This window comes from Dermacentor silvarum, chromosome 1 (assembly GCF_013339745.2).
Source record: "Dermacentor silvarum isolate Dsil-2018 chromosome 1, BIME_Dsil_1.4, whole genome shotgun sequence".
Taxonomy (NCBI): Eukaryota; Metazoa; Arthropoda; class Arachnida; order Ixodida; family Ixodidae; genus Dermacentor; species Dermacentor silvarum.
The window spans coordinates 300,744,225-300,760,363 of record NC_051154.1 but is presented as its reverse complement, the minus strand read 5'-3'; the positions used below and the strand labels follow the sequence as shown (position 1 = coordinate 300,760,363).

Here is a 16,139-nt window from a genome sequence, read left to right as displayed (position 1 = left end):
CGAATGGACCCGAGCACTTGGAGAGAAGCTTTCGGCAGAGTCCCTTTTCCGAACTGGTGTCCATGCCGCACAATTTCACCTGTGGCGAAAACTGACTGGCAATTGCTGTGTGTCGTAGCGAGCATTTTGAATGAGCATGCGACGGATAGCTTGAGTCTGGCAAGTCGACGTGTTTCTTCGGCGTGACCCAAGTGTCTCGTCAGGTGGTGTCGATAAACCTGAGGATGGCGAACGCAGATGAGAAACAAAGGCGCATATCCTGTGAGTTCATGTTTGGTGGTCTTGAAGGCATGCGTGATGAAACGTATATTCGGCATCCAGTTATTATGATCCGCTGAGACATACATTGAAATTATGCTGATGAGGGCACGATTTGTGCGCTCAGTTAGCCGTTATTTGCGGCTGGTAAGGCGTGGAATGACGATATCTTGACATCCACAAAGGCGTAGTAATTCTTCCACAATGTCAGCGGATCACCACCGACCGCCATCACTATAACTTATCACCGCACGAGGGCCTCAGTGGCGGAGGATAATAGAATGCAGTAAGAACCTCGGCACCGTATTATTATTGGTCAATATTGACCAATAATAATACGATTCCCACCGCCGCCGGGCACCCACTGGTTCAAATGGGTACAAGCGCGCCCCGGCCTGGCGTTCGGCTTTCTTCAGGGGTGATGCGCGGGAAAGCGCATCACCCCTGAAGAAAGCCGAACGCCAGGCCAGGGCACGCTTGTACCCATTTGAACCAGTGTCTCAGCGGATCATAATAACTGGGATGCCGAATATACGTTTCATCACGCATGCGTTCAAGGCGGTGTGGTTATATTGGTCTGGTGGTGTATTGTATTTTTTCCCCCTTTTTACGCACTAATGAAATTCAGTTATCAGTTGTGTTTTATTTTTTTCCTGGACTAGGTTCTGCCCTTTCCATTTCATCGTCGATATAAGTGCGGTTTTACGTCCGTTTTTGCTATGATAGTTGTTCCTTTTTGGCACGTCTGTGTTCTCTGGGCGCTTTGCGCCGCTCTTCGATGGCCTCCCCGGTTTTCTTAATCCGCCATCCACGTGGGTTTTCTGTTTTCTCCACCGGATACTTTTTTTTTCTAATTTACTTTTTCTTGCCATAATGCGGTGATCATTATGGTAATACCATCCTCTTGATGTATCTCCTAGTTTCTCATAATAGCTGCTATGTATTGTGCTTTAACGAACAGCGCCAACTGTGGAAGAGACTTCGTCCACATTTGAAGTATACGGCAGTCCGCAGGAGAAATCGTCGCATTTCCCCACGCGGTGTTAAACAGCTCACAAGTTCGAACCTGAAACGTCAAAAGGGTCGAGTAATTGCAAATACCACACGTAATTGCGTGTTTTACAGATCAAGGCGCGAATGAGATTCCGAATATAGCTTCATTGAGATGTTCAAAGCGCAAACGCAACCTCCCACGACATGAAGGGCGCTCGCCGAGTGTGGCGTATTCTCTATCTTGCTTCTATTGTATTTTTTTTACGTGTGAGAAGTTTTTCGCGAATGTTCCGATGTTGCTGTCGCAAACCAGTAAACAAAATTGCTGAAACCTTGCTAGCGTCTCCGATTTCTCGCCGTGTTTATGCGTTCGCACTGCTTGCACAGTGATATTAAAATAGCAAGCGTCCATAACTTTCCGCGGTATACCTGCACCATTAGATTTCCGCAGCTGGCGGAAGTTGACTACGTTCCCTCTGCTTTGAGGCGGGAGAGATTCCGACGCTGCGGCAGCGAACTCAGACTGTCGAGGCAGAGAACGTCGTGAATGCGTGGAGGAAACTGGACAGCGCCTGCAGCCGCGGACGTGTAACGCTGCGATATGAGGCGCCCGAGCTCTGCGCGGCTCGGCGAAGAAGAAAGCGAAGAGGTGAAGCGCGGGCTCTTGCGCCTCCCGCGGGGTGCGCGAAGACGACGAGCAAGAAGGCGGAGCGCTCCATTCGGCCAGGGCTCGCATGTGACGCAGCGGCTCCGCTGACTGGAACAAAATCGGGCGCCGGGTGCAGCGGCTGAACAGCCGAGTGCATGGATGGACAGCGTTGCCTGCGCTGACTACCTCGTGGTGAGCCAGATCCTCGACTACGTGGCGTCAGCGACCTGTTCAACACGAGCGAGGTCTGCCGCCTCTGGCAAGTCATCAGCCTCGGTCTTCTGAGGCGGAAGCTGCGCTACCTCTGCTACTGCCACGTGAGTCGCGCGGCCGGTTTTTAAGGAGAAGGAGTTTTTCAGGCATCGTGGCTCGTCCTTTGGTCGGACGAGCCATCGGGCACGCGCTTCAAGCGGAAGGCATTCTACTAAGAATAGCGACACCCATGGGAAGAAGTAAATTATAATTACGCGTGGACGCGTATACGAAACAGGTTGGTTGGATCGAAATCGGCGTCGTTAGGGCTGTCTCCAGCCGCCTCCGAGGACGTTTAGTTTGGTGAAGATGGAGCGATAGACAGCTGCGTATTAGCGACACTACAAAAACAGGTGTAGGGATATGAGGTCTTGGAAGACGTATAGGAGGCGCTGAGGCGCTTGCTTTCGCAGGATACTCGCCGAGTGCTAATTACTGAAGCCTTTTCGTGGGATTCCAAGAGCGTCGCTAACAAATGGAGCGCCTCTCGCGAGCTTCTCTAGCGTGGAAATTCTAGACGCAACATGCAGTACATCAATAACTTTCGCGCAGAGGGTGAAAGTTCGCCTGAAGCTTGTAGCGACGCTAGTTTCGTGGGCCTCAGGCTACCGCCGAACGAACGCGTAACACATTTCATGGGTGAACAAAAGAAGAAAATCGCGGGCAACGACCATTTGGCAGATTCCGCACCGGGACCGAAAAAAAAAAATTGCGCGAACCGAAACTGAACCGGAATGACACCATTTTTTCGCTCAGGAACGATACCTAAAGGAAAAAAAAAATGGTTTTCGGTTCATGGCAGTCGCCCTCTCTGCAAGTTTTCATTCATGCATTGCCTACACTTGTGATACAGCCATGCTACCTCATTTATGAATGCACACGAGCTTGCTGTTGTTCATAAATGTGACAGCACCCTTGAGGCGGTTTTCAACGTCTCGCGTCTGGAGGCAGGCATGTTATAGTAATACACTCGGGAGCGTTTCAAATTGGTGCTTGTCAAATAATTGTCCGGTGGTTGGAGACCTAATCGCCGAAATGAAAACGCTTCCTCGCTGGGGGATCGCTTTTGATTGCACTGGTATATACGTAAACTTGAAGGAGGTGCTATAGAAATGACGTATTACTTCTGAGGTGTGTTTCCGCATTGTACGTGTGTGTGTGACTGAGTGCTTTTTTTTCATCTTTTTTGGCGGTATGCGTACATCCCACGAGCACCGTCTAATTTTTGTACAAAAAAAAAAACTAATGCTGTTATCCTGTAATTATTCTTACGTTAGGCAAAACGAACATAAACTGATCCAAATCGGTTTGAATCACTGTTTTTTTGCGCTCAAGAGTTCAATCGGAACTGAATTGTTTTAGAAGGATTTAAAGTCGGGCTAGTTGGTACGAATTGATATTATTATTGCGCGAAAAAAAAATGGGGATGAAGGAGACAGCAAAGCACATGCGCAGATCACGCAAATGGCTTACTCGGAAAGGGCGCTACAAATAAGTAATTGAACCACCAGATAGCGGAAGCGTTCTATATTAGAAAGCTAAACAAAGAATGTCTAATTTGCGGCTCTCTCAGATTAAGAGTTTCATATCTGTGTAGCCCGATACGTTGAATGCCGTCACGTGGAAAATACTGTTTTGGGACATCATTTTTCATTTCCCCGTGATTAAAAAGAAATGTCATCTGTTGATATTTGTCGACAAAAATTCGCCTTTTACCGTTTTTATTCTTAAACTATGGGAGCACGAAGAGCGCCCGGAAGTACTGATCTCTACTATGTATCCGGAAGCGTTGCCCACGTGACTCTCGACGCGGACGTGACGTATAGAGCAGCTCACTGTGGTGGTCTGCATCCCACCCGTGTTGTCGCGCGCTTCGCAAGTGAAAGCGTGTCGCAGACAGCTGAACTTCGAGATTAGCGCTGCGCGGAGGTGGTGTGCCCAGTTGCGTTCCTGTCTGCACACAAAAACCAAACGAGGCGGGAAAGGGCACGTGGGTGCGCTTCCGCGGTGTTCTTTGCGCGCCCATAGTTTAGGAATCGTAGCGGTCAAAAAGGTGAATTTTTGTCGAGGGTATCTCGACAACGGATGGTACGTTTAAAACATCGTAAATTGCTCTAACCTCCTGCGGCGCCCTACTCAGATACCGAAATGGCGACATTGAACCTACAACTGGTATTAAAATGTTAATTAACCAACTTCTGTTCATTAGCGAATGGACTGCGCGTCGGCTGTTCGCCCATCTGTAGTGGGATCCGCCGAGCCGAAGGGACGAGTGTCGAAGAAAGCAGAGTCCCACCGGTTAAATAATTTCTTTGAAGCATGTTTTCATTAAAAAAAAAATAAGGTGTATGCTTCTCGTCACACCATTTGTTGCTGGCGTACCTCTCTGGTAGTTTACCTCTCTTAGACTGACTTTTCGCGGCAGAGTTTTCAGCGCTGACCGTTCGGGTAAATTTATGCTTGCCGTAGAACTGAAAGCCTGACTAAACGATCCACTATACTTTACCCGCGTGTGTGGGGTGCACAGCAGCGAGACAGAAATAAAACTATCCATTACCGATCGATTCTCGCAGATAAAATCGGAGGAAAAATGCCAAACCACAGCAAGCGGACTGCCAAAGTTTCTGGAAGACTTCTGCCGGGATCTCCGACGATTTATCCAAATTGCCCAACAAGCGGGGTGCAGCCCCACGTTCGGTTTCCTGTCGTATTCGTCCAACCCGAAGGACGAAAAGGCTGGTGAGTGGACACTCGGGCTTGGTGCGTCGCCATGCGAAAATATACCGGTCTATTAAAAAAAGAATAGAAATGAAATTCTAGGATTTAACCTACGAGCCAGAACCAAGATCTGATTATGAGAGTCGTCGTAGTCGGAGACTCCGGGATAATTTTGATCATACTCGGTTTGTTGAATGCACGGTACACGAGCGCTTTTGTTTCTTCATCTGAATGCGGCCGGCACAGCCGCTGGATCGAACCCGTGCCATATCGTTGTCAGCATTGCAACGCCATATAGGCTCTGTAGTCTGTGTATACCGTGGCGGATAACACACTGGTATTTGTGTACACAAATGTTCATATGAGGTTATACTGAACGGGCGTTACGGGGTTTTCGACAGTTTTCCTCTAAAAAAATTAAAGGCCGCGGCTTATCATTCGCAGTCGTTCATCGCGCAGGACGGCGCTTACCGAGAAATGACCCAAGGAGGCGGCTCGGTGAAAATGGGCCGTAGCTCTGTTCAATTTCATTCTTTGGCTCTGTAACATGGACAGATGTAACTTAATCGTACCGATGGGGGAGGCAGAATGCAGGAAACGCTCGTGTATATACTAAGGTTTAGGAGCACCTTAAAAATCCCCACGTGCTCAAACTTACTGCGGAGTGCCCCACTACGGCGGCTCTGATAACACCAGTGCTGATGAGGAAAGTTTAACTCCAATCATCAATCAATCAATCAATCAATCAATCAATACAGTGCACTATCTGCGCTTTCACGACACCTTGGTTTTTCGGCGCAGTATTTGCGGATGTTCCGTGCTTGCTATATATGTATACGTGGTTAATTTCATGTCACGGGTTTGCCGTGGCTCAACCTGCGTCAAGCGTGCGGGCGCCTTTAGAACGATGACAAAGGGACAGCGGCGAGTATATTGGCTTTTCTGCCACTCGCTTGGAACTAGATTAGAATGGAATTATTGCAAAATTCTAGTTTCATTCATATCTACGGAAGGGAAAAGGACGGTTACTGAGAAAACGAAGACCAAGCTTTTTTTCTTCATTTTTTTCTTTCTTTTTTGAATTTCGTACGCAATCGTCAACGCCAATACATGTGACGTCGAGAATTTCGGTCCCACAAAAAGTTATCGATACTTGATAGGTTGAGGCATCGGTTCTTTCAGAGTGCAGTGTAGTTCTCTTTAATGATAAACAAATAACTAGAACCACGCAAACGCTCTCGAAACCCATGACGTCGTGAAGAACCGGTGCAGGGATCTTCAAGGAGGCGTCGCTAGCCGCCTTTCGTTTTTGAAAAATTTTTTCCCGCCTTACACAGCTTCTTTTTCTTACCGTAAAAGTGGCTACTTTGACATTTCTGAAGCGTAATTTGCTAATACAGCTCAACATTATGATTTTCTCTATGTTGGGTCGAAATTGTGCGCGTACCATCGAGTCTAGTGAATTAAATTATGTCTGTAGAATAATCTTCAAAATATTGCTCTAAGAGTGTCTCAATTAGAGTTCTGCAAGCAGACAGCCCTGCACCGGAAGACGACAACATAAAGACGCGCAAGAGAAAGGAGGGTCAAGGGAAAGGAGGACCTCTTCTATGGATTTCCGTGATAGAGCGACATCGAGAGCCAAATCAAGCTGCTTTATTTTTTATTGCGATAGCAATTATATGGACACTTAAACTGGATTTCTGCCGTCGGCGTCGCCTTCGCCGTCGCCGTGAGGTTCCGTATAGATAACATCATCGCCGCGCGCCGTATGCCCGAGCGGTAGCGTGCGGGGGACGCGCGCTATCACGGAGAGCGAACGCACGGCGGCAAACGTTTTACAAAAGCTGCATGAAATGCCCCGCGTGGAAGTTTATACTCACGAAGTCAAACCAACCTAAATTTCACGTGATTTTCCTCAATGCGCTTTTAAAGCGAAGCTTTGTACCTCTACCAGCCAAGGGTTCTGTCGTGTCCGTCGTTGTAATCAAAAAAACGATCCCGACGAACCGCTAACAATTGCAGGTATAGCAGTATAGCTTACTTGAATTCAGGCATTCAGCGTACAACTAAGCACTCGTTTTCGCAAGAAAAACCACAAAAACAAGCTTCAAAGTGATGAGCCCCTGATGGATGATAAGGGCTGCGGGCAAACAACGGAAACAGGCTCGGCGCGGTCCGTAAGATTAGATTGCAGCTGTTGCAAAGCTTATGCAGCTGCTTGAAAGAGGGTTGACGTCATTCGAAACCCTTCCAGCCTAGTAACTGCTTCGGTTCATTTTCTAGACTACCCCACTATGGGGTAGTCTAGTATAGTGTATATCACACCGGTCATGAAGCAGTAGTGAACATTGTTGTGAAGTAAATAATAATAAAGGCCGTGGTTAAAGTTACGTTGTAGTGTGTGAAATATCAAGTGCGCCGCAGTCACCGTGAGGGTGGCGTAAAAAGCTTCGCTTTCCAACCACCTTCACAGGGTGGATTGGCGGGCAATCTTTTTAACGGGTAAATTCGGACTCCAAACTTTAACAAGCAAACAAACAAACAAGCAAACAAACAAAACTAACTCACAAAGCTTTTTCCTGAGCTCTCGCGTCCATCTCAACTACAAGATACGTTGTGGCTTGCGGCGACTAGAACGCCTCGACCTCCTTTCCCTTTCTATTGATCCCCCTTCCTCCATGCAGGATACCGGATTGGACCGATTTCTGGTTGACCGCCTAACTCCTACTTTTCGTTTCTTTTTGCGCAAGTGCAAGTTAATTCAATAAGAAGCAGCTGCCAATTTTTTTTTCTCCTTCTGAGTTCACCGCAGTATACAGTAGTGATCAAAAAATGATGAAGTTAGGAAATTTGCAGGCGCAAGTTGGAATACGCTAGCGCAAGACAGGGGTAATTGGAGATCGCAGGGAGGCCTTCGTCCGGCAGTAGACATAAAATATAGGCTGATGATGATGATGATGATGACAGCGCGAACCAGACGCGGACAAAGAAAACACTTATACACAGAGGTGGCACACCCGTAGCGTCGTTATGCAGGTAGTTTCCCCCTTTTTTTCTCTGTCTAGTCTGCGCTGAGGCTTACAATAACACCGATTATCAACTCGTCCTAACTGCCGCACATTTAGGCAGTGTTCCACGATTGTGTATTTGTCTGAAGCGTGCGCTCAAGAAGTCGCAGGGTTTTTAATAGTGTTATTTAAGAGTTCATTGAACAATGACCGTTCACGCGATGATCTTTACAGTTATGAAGGTCCACCTTGAACAAACCGACTATAAACTTGTCAGATTCTAACTGGTTCCGTACGCGCAACGGAATAGTGGGTTATAGCGTTCATGCGCAAAACATGATGTGCACAAACGTAACCGTAGTTTCGAGCACGAACCGTTATGACTCGCATCACACCTTATAACCGTGTTTTTGGAGGCCGGCGTCAGAAACCTAGACGTCATTTTTGCCGCAAAGTTCACGTCCTTGTTCTCTTACGGTCATGCAGCCGATTGTTTGCTACGCAGCTTTAGGTATACGCTAATGGTGTAGCCTAAGAAATTGAGCGGTTTTAATCATTTAAGAGCCGCCGTCGTGCGCGTCTGCATGGAGAGCCGCCCAGCTAATGGGCTGTTGTGCTCTTGCGCTCCTGCAGTTGTTCAACAGGTGCAGAGCAACCTGTCGCCAAGGTGTGTGGTTGTGTACCACCGGTCGAAAACTATAACTATGCGACCTCGGGACGACCCTACCAAGGCATGCAGTGTGCACCGGGGAATAACGGGAGCCTTCCTGTTCGGCCCGTCGCCGCCTACGCCGTGCCACCGCCGCCCCAGCAGCAACAGCAGCAACAGCAGCAGCAGCCGCCGTGCTGCGGCGGCGGTGGAGGCGGGCAGCAGCAAGTCGTGCCCTGCTACGGAGGCTCCCGATGTCCCGGCGCCCCGTACCGGCGCCAGTGCAGTTTCAAGCGCAGCCGGCTGGAAAAACTGTCCAAGCTGCTGCGACGCGCTGTGCTGCGACGCCCAGTGGAAGACCCGTGTCTGCGGAATGTGGCCCCGGGTGTCATGCTGTTCCACTCGTTCCGTATCCCCATGGAGGACGGACGCTGCCTGACAACTCACTGGAAAGAAGAACATACGGGGAGGGTTGTGGCCGTGTCCTTTATGCGCTCTTCCAGCAACGCGATGCAATGCGTGTCCGCAGCCTACTCAGCAATTTTCGTCGAGAGTTCAGCCCCTGTCGCAGCAACACTCCTCGCAGCAGTCGTCGCGCCAGCACCCCCAGCAGTATTCGACGCAATCCGGTCGGCAGCAGCACCAGCAGCTGCAGCCGAGACAGCAACAGCAGCAGCAGCAGCCGCCGCAACAGCCCCTGCCCCAGGGACACGTTTGTTATCGTCCTGCAGAATTCCATGGAGGATACGCAGGAACTTCAGGCGCTAGTGGAACTGTTCCCACAAGTGCCGGTCATGTCCATCAGTGGTGAATTTCTCAGGGACGAGGAGCTGCTTCTCATGGGAGAGCCGCTTGCCAAGCGCAAGGTAATCCTGCAGCTGCACGCTGATGCGCGCTTTCTTCATTACACATTCAGATGATACCGTTAGGTGGCGCCGAATACAAATGTGACCGCGCCTATAATTGCGTTTTACTTCACACCGCAGTTCTACTCACGCTACAGTACAGTTGAACTGTGGTGGCAGAAAGGTGGCATCAACTTGCCCTCACCTTCTATAAAATGTTAGCGCACCGCAACAAGGGCCGCAGGCAAAGCCCCCTGTAGGTTTGTTGTTGGAGCCGCCGCTTGCGGCGTATTTCACACAATACAAAAGAACCAGACGTCTAAGCTTCACGGCATTCATCAGTCAAAGCACATGTACCGAAGTGCTCGTCTTCGTGGCCATGTAGGTCAAGTATCTCTATGCGCTAAAATCGCGATGGTATTAAGCATACAATGCTTTTAGTTCCCGTTGTCGGTGACCTTCAAGGGACCTTCAGCCAAAAGCCAGAGCCGTTATTCGGGCACTCAAACGAGAACATTCGGGCATGGTTGCGAGAACAAAATGATATCATCCGGGCAACCAGTCCAAAGTTAAGAAAATGCGGTCTCTGGCCACCAAGCCATTGCACAGGACTGCATTACATCCGTTAGTTACTGCCCAAACAAGTTACAAAAATATTGCTTCCGAGTTCTTTATAATGTTTGCTCAGAATGCCACTGAAGCTGTAACTTCTAGTAAGCTGAAGTTTTATTTGTAATTTCTAATAGCGATGTTCAAAAGGCAGATCCATGGCACCATACACTTGATCGTCATTTTGGTGCTGAGACAGAGGTGTCTGTGATCATTTCGACGCCAGCGGTCCGCGAGTTTAGCGACGCGGTTTATGCGCAGCTCCTTTGAGAGATGGCCCCACGCCGCGTGAATAGGCCGGCAGCGTCCGGCGCGCCGCGGATGGATGTGTGGTGTGGTGGGTTGTGCCCTTGCGAACATGCACTATACCCATTTTAAGGCTGTGGCTAGTATAATCTCCAACCAATTTGCTTTGCCGGTAGCCATTTCATACTTATATGTACTCTCGATTACGGGAGAGCCATCATTTTTGTTTTTTTGCCACGGGGACACTTTTTTCTCCGATACCAAGGAGCGGCCTTTAAATATGTTTGAGAGAGAGAGCAAATCTCTGGCGTCCTATACTGTCCCTCTTGTGTTTCCTGTCACTTTGTGCCGCAAATCTTTCGTTAAAGCTATGCACCAACTTGCCCAACGATATACTCTGCTAGAGGCATGGAGGAAGGAAACTCAGGAGAGGCCCCTACTGGCACGGACGTATTGGAGGAGGTGTGGTGGAAGTCACGTGCTGTTTTTCGGAAAGGAGCACTGGGACGGGTACCCCTAATGTCAACGTTGCCATAGCAACTGCGCTCCTGAAGCTTTCGCTGCAGCTCTCGGTCTCTGAAAGTGAGATAAGAGTTTTCCCACGGGTGCCTTTCTCGCAGCACCTTTTGTTCGCGAGAAAAGTTGACATTGGTGAGTGGTGTGCAAGCTTGAAAGTTGTGTTTGGGTCTGTGAGTGTGAGTGTCAGCCAGCAACAGATACACTCAAGCGCAACACGGCACGGGTCTTCGTCGTCTTCTTCAACGTGCCCCGGAAAAACACAGGAGCGCGTCGGCTTCACTGAAACTGCTACGTAGTTTTCGTAGGCTTTGTTTTGACGCGCGTCGGCAGCACACACTTCCGGCGGCTTGTAACAATGCAAGTTCAAAGTTCGCGCCCATTGCTCCGGCGAGCTGCAGAACCCCTGATTGGAGGCACAGAGGGAGATGGCACACCAACATGGCTGTACTTCCGGCTTCAAAAACGTGGCGTCAGGGCCTCTCCTGTTTTGTTTCTTTCCTCCATGGCTAGAGGCAATTTCTCTTTGTTACTGCTGCCAAAGATGGCTGCTTCGCTTTCGTCGTGAGTTGGAATACTCGGCGTTTAATTAAATGCTGAGTATTCTAACTAGCGACTAACTGGATCTAAACTAATTAGTTTTGATCCATTTGGATTTTTTTGCAGTTAGTCTTGGTTCTGATCTGAGCGCGGGTCAAGCAAGTAACGCTCACGCAACAATTCTGATGGTGCGTGGGTCACCGTCATCTTGTTAATTAAGATAGAGTTAATTTAGGCACTCGAACCCACGATCTTCGGTGGGAGGTCGAACCCTCGAGCTTATGCGGGAGTCGAAACCACCACTTTTGGCGTTAAGGCGAAGCTAATTAAGGCACAGTTAAATAATATATAGTTAATTAAGGCACTCGAACCCACGACCTTTGATGGAAGTCGCACCCTCGACATTTGGTGGGAGTCGAACCCACGACCTTTGGTGTTATTAGGGTGAGGTTAATTAAGGCACATTTAATTAAGGTATCGTCACTTAAGGCACTCGAACCCACGACCTTTGGTCGAAAAAAACAATAAGTAACAACGCATTCTAATGAAATGTAAGGTAATTTAATTAATGTCTCTTGAGCTCGCAGGCTTTCGCCTTACCCTCTTTGGCGTATGCTGAAGTGACTGGCAATTTTTGTGCATGTGGCTGTGCGCCCGTAATTGTTTTCGCTATTGTGGTTCGTAGACTTTGGGTTGCAGCTATAACTGAAGCACATGGAATATTGTAGCTCACTGACAGGACCATCTAGGAAGAGTCTTATTGTGTGTGCGCTTTTTTATTTTCAGGTGATTGTCATGGTCCTACAATTGCTTCCCCCCGGCGCCGAAGCCCACGTGATTCTGGACGACAAAATTGATTGAGCAATAAACCAAAAAGAGCGCCTGGCCTATAAAGATTAACGTCGCCTGAAATAAGTGCTGCGCCGCGCTTTGGGCTTCTCCGCGCTGAAACGGCGCCTGGCGCAAAACTGTGTACTTTTGCGATCTGGCCCTTCAGCAGACCTTAGGGCTACCCAAGATATTGTACATATGCAAGACCTCCAATCAAGTACTGAAACTCGAATGAAATGTAATCGAGGCCAGATTCTTTGTATTACCGTTTGTTCCTCGTGGCGCCAACTTCACCGAAATGTATGCGTATAGGAAAAACAATTTAACGCCATTCCGGAGCCGGAAAGAACTGCGAAGCTTTATGCGCATGTACCCCTACGTTCATTCTGCCACTGCTGGTAAGTTTTGCGGAGTGTACTTCGCACACTGCAAAGGGATGGCGCACAGTTCGACACGGGAAAACGTACATCGCATTTACGCGAAAGTAAAAATTAGTGCCACATTACAAAAATGCAAAGACCAATTAAAGGCGTCGGCTGTACGCACTAACTCTGATTTGGAATCGCAAACACTGTCATTTAATACATGTATATACTTCATTTCATGTGTATTTCTTGTATTACACAAGGGGTGTACAGAAAAGATGCAACTATCAAAAAACGATCAAAACTATCAACGTGACAGGTGACTTGTTGCGGTCTGCATGAGACTCCCTTTTGACCGCTCGGGAGGAGCGCAGTTCGCCTGATTCGTTTTTGTATTTCGGCTGACGAGCTTGTGACTGGCCGAAACTCAACTCAGCCGCGGAGACCAAAGTTAGTAAACGCCTTGACTCGCCCTGTCCCCCTGGCCGGAACCCGCCGTGGTCGCCACTCGCTGCGAATCGCGGGTTAGGGGTCACAGCTCTTGACTGTTAGGGCTGCTGCGAAAGTGCTAGCGAGCGACTGCCGCTCTGCTCGCGCGGTGTAGTCCAGAGATGGATCAAGTTCACACGCGCAAACTAGAGTAAAATAAGCGAAACAACGACCACAGTTGTAATGTGCGTGCGAAATGGTGGTGGCATGCGCAACGGGAATAACACAGTGGTTGTTGAAATGTTTCAAGCTTCTGAGCCGCATAACGACGACGAGTGGCCTCGGAGCGCTTTGCGCTTACAATCCTCGAACGCGGCATGGCGCGAGAAGGTATTTTTGGAGATGCATTTGCGACGCAGCGCGCAAAAGCGTCGGGCTGCTGCGGGTTCGATTTCGCCCTGCACGCGGGTTCGACGCGGGTTCGATTTCGCCCTGCACCGTAGAAGTTTGAAAGGATTTTTTATTAATTGAAGAGCATCACGAAAGAGGTTAGGTGAGAACGGTCAGACAAGGATGGTAAGAACAATCGCCACTTGTGGACGAACCTCGGCGAGCATTTCCGGGAAGCGGAGAGAAGCTATAGAGGCGAGGCTTCACTACCTTCTGGATCTGCCCCCGAAAACGGTTAGACTGATGGCAGACGGCAGGAAAAACCATGCTACGCTCGACAAGAATGCTTCGCATCAAACATTAAATTAAATTTAGAGGTTTTGCGCGTCATAGCCACGATATAATTATGAGGCACGCCGTATAGTGGTGGACTCCGTATTAATTTTGACCAGCAACGGTTCTTTATCATACAGCGCAAGCGTTCTTACATTTCGTCCCCTTCGAAGTGTGGCCGCGGTGGCCGATATTACAGCGAAGCTGTATGCCTCTCGATGGTCGGAAAAGTTCGTGGCGTAAACACAAAACGCCATACCCCATACCAACTGTGCGATAGCTTCGCCGATCTGGGGGAGAGAGAGCTGAGAGAAATTGAAAGCAGAGTACAAAAATAGCATCGCGCGGCTTAGTCGATGCGAGGTAGAGAGGATGAGTGAGGCATGCGGTAGTGGGACGCGTAGAGCTGCTGCCGACGCTGATCGCGGTTCCCCGCGTTCGCGCCGAACGCGCCTGGTGTCCGTGACTGCAGCCGATACCTCTGGCGGCGGCTCGGCAGGTTTCGACCGGAGACCTGGACACTAATTGCTTACGAAAGACTGAAGCGAGAGCTAGGGCAGCTGAAACCAAGCGTCGCACAACAGAACATCCCGAGTTTAGATTGAGGAAAGCCGAGAGTTCGCGTAGGCGAATAAATGAAGATCCGGAGGCTTGTGAAGGTGGTCAGTTGAATTCATCGCGATACTACGCAGAACATCGCGAAGAAATCCTGAGCGCCAGGAAACTAAGTGTGTGGTTCGCCACTACTCGATCTACTAGGCTTTCCCCAGCTCCCCTGGTTTCTGGTGTTTGCGGTAGCAGAGCCACGCATAATTTTTGATCCCGTGATCTCATGCATAGCAGCGCACCGCAACGCCATAGCGGCTAACCCACCACGGCGGGTGTTTATGAGATGATGAATAGCCACGTGAGCATTCCAAGAGATTGTTTGATTGCGTGACTCCTAGGTATTCAAAGTCGACACTGACTTCGCAAGTATGCTAACGATTTTTAAAGGGAAATAGGTTATGACGGTGGCAGAAAGAAGTCTGCAGTTATTAAAATTTTGGGTCAGCGTCCAGTGGTCGCACCGTTGTATGACATGGTCGATGTCTTGCTGTCGGGTTATCGGGTCACATCAGCAAATGTGCGGATATCTGAAGATACATGCAGGTGTAGGTCGTTAATGTGTATTAGGAATAAAAGTTAGGGTTCAGTTATTGAAAGAACGTTAGACAACTGGTTCTTTACGAATACTAACTGAACGATAGGTCGGAAATTCGCTAAGCACATTGTGGTGCAAGTTTAATGATGTTCCATTTAGTTTCGGTGCAGAACAGAAAATACGTTCTTCGTCCTTAGAGCATAGTATCCATTATGGGCCTACCGTTCACCTTCTGCCTATTTTCCCAACCGATGCACTCGCTCAAGATTGTATGCACGACACGAATTGTGTAGTACTTTCTGGAGAGGTGCGACGACGATCTGGAGGTGGAGATCAGCACTGGTGTGTGGTCGGCGGCGTCATACTTCATACAGAGGTAGGCGAGTTGCTGTGGTAGTTTTTCTGGAAGCCATTTCCGAAGTACGTGTCGCTGCGGGAGTTCTGCGGGAAGCTGTTTTCAAAGTACCCATCCTGGGTCCAGCGAGTATTACTGCGCAGACTGTTGCGTCAAGGAGACGTCAGCAGTCGCTCATAGTGTGGTGATGGCACGCGACGGCGTTCAGTGCAGAAATCGCACAAGTCCGCGCACACCACACTGAAAGCACACAGGTGGCTTGCACACAACACCAAACCTTCCACTAGGCTCCGTGTACTCCAGGTGGTCATCCCACGCTGGGGTCCTGGAGGACGATCACTTGAAGGCGTTCTGCGCTCCATCACGATGACGCAAATTGTAATCTGGTTTCTTCACTGCTCTTGATCGTGGGGAGTCATCAAATCCCGCAGCGTTAATGGACGTACACAGTGTGTCATACGGCAGAAAGGCATCGTTGCTGTGTGCACTTGCCCTAGAGACCACTTCACGTCGAGCAAGTTTTCCGCTCACAATTTGTCTTACAATAGACGACAGATCATAGGACGGTAGAGGACTCGCGTCTGGGTCACATTGGGTAGTCAACCAAACTTAGGTGTAATTCGCCTGGCTTTGAGAGTTGCACACGTACAGCAATGTTTGATCATTGCTACATACTGCAAGGTATCCTTGCCTGGGAGAAAGTTGTAGACCTCCTCGGCAATTCCTTTGAGAAGGTACCAGACCTTGTCTTCTTTTTTCAGGCGAGGCTCTACGGACTTGCATAATCTCAAGATTTCCTCAATGTAAGTTGTGAGTCACCTGGGACTTGAGCACGCTGCATGAAAGTTTATGCTTATATAGAATAACTGCTTCCTTGAACAATAGCGAGCATTTGCACTGATGGTAATGTAACGTTCTGCGCTCCATCACGACGACGCAAATTGTAATCTGATCTCTCCACTGCTCTTGAACGTGGGGAGTCATCAAATCCCGCAGCGTTAATGGA

The 16,139-nt window shown here is 49.0% G+C and overlaps 2 protein-coding genes across 2 annotated transcripts in view; both read left to right on the top strand.

Annotated features, from left to right (window-relative positions):
• The window catches only part of LOC119441880 (uncharacterized), a 12,970-nt gene extending 4,001 nt beyond the window's left edge, over window positions 1-8,969 (top strand). Inside the window, exons 2-4 of the mRNA XM_037706521.1 lie at window positions 2,124-2,217; window positions 4,726-4,891; window positions 8,515-8,969. Of these exons, the coding sequence (XP_037562449.1) occupies window positions 2,124-2,217; window positions 4,726-4,891; window positions 8,515-8,969 (715 nt within the window). The remainder of the gene's footprint in view (window positions 1-2,123; window positions 2,218-4,725; window positions 4,892-8,514) is intronic.
• A 66-nt stretch (window positions 8,970-9,035) lies between these two features.
• Window positions 9,036-12,178, top strand: LOC119453009 (uncharacterized). Its single transcript, XM_037714988.2, has 2 exons — window positions 9,036-9,396; window positions 12,073-12,178. The coding sequence occupies exons 1-2, from the start codon at window positions 9,046-9,048 to the stop codon at window positions 12,145-12,147; spliced, it is 426 nt and encodes a 141-aa protein (XP_037570916.1). The 5' UTR covers window positions 9,036-9,045; the 3' UTR covers window positions 12,148-12,178.
• The last annotated feature ends 3,961 nt before the right edge of the window (window positions 12,179-16,139 follow it).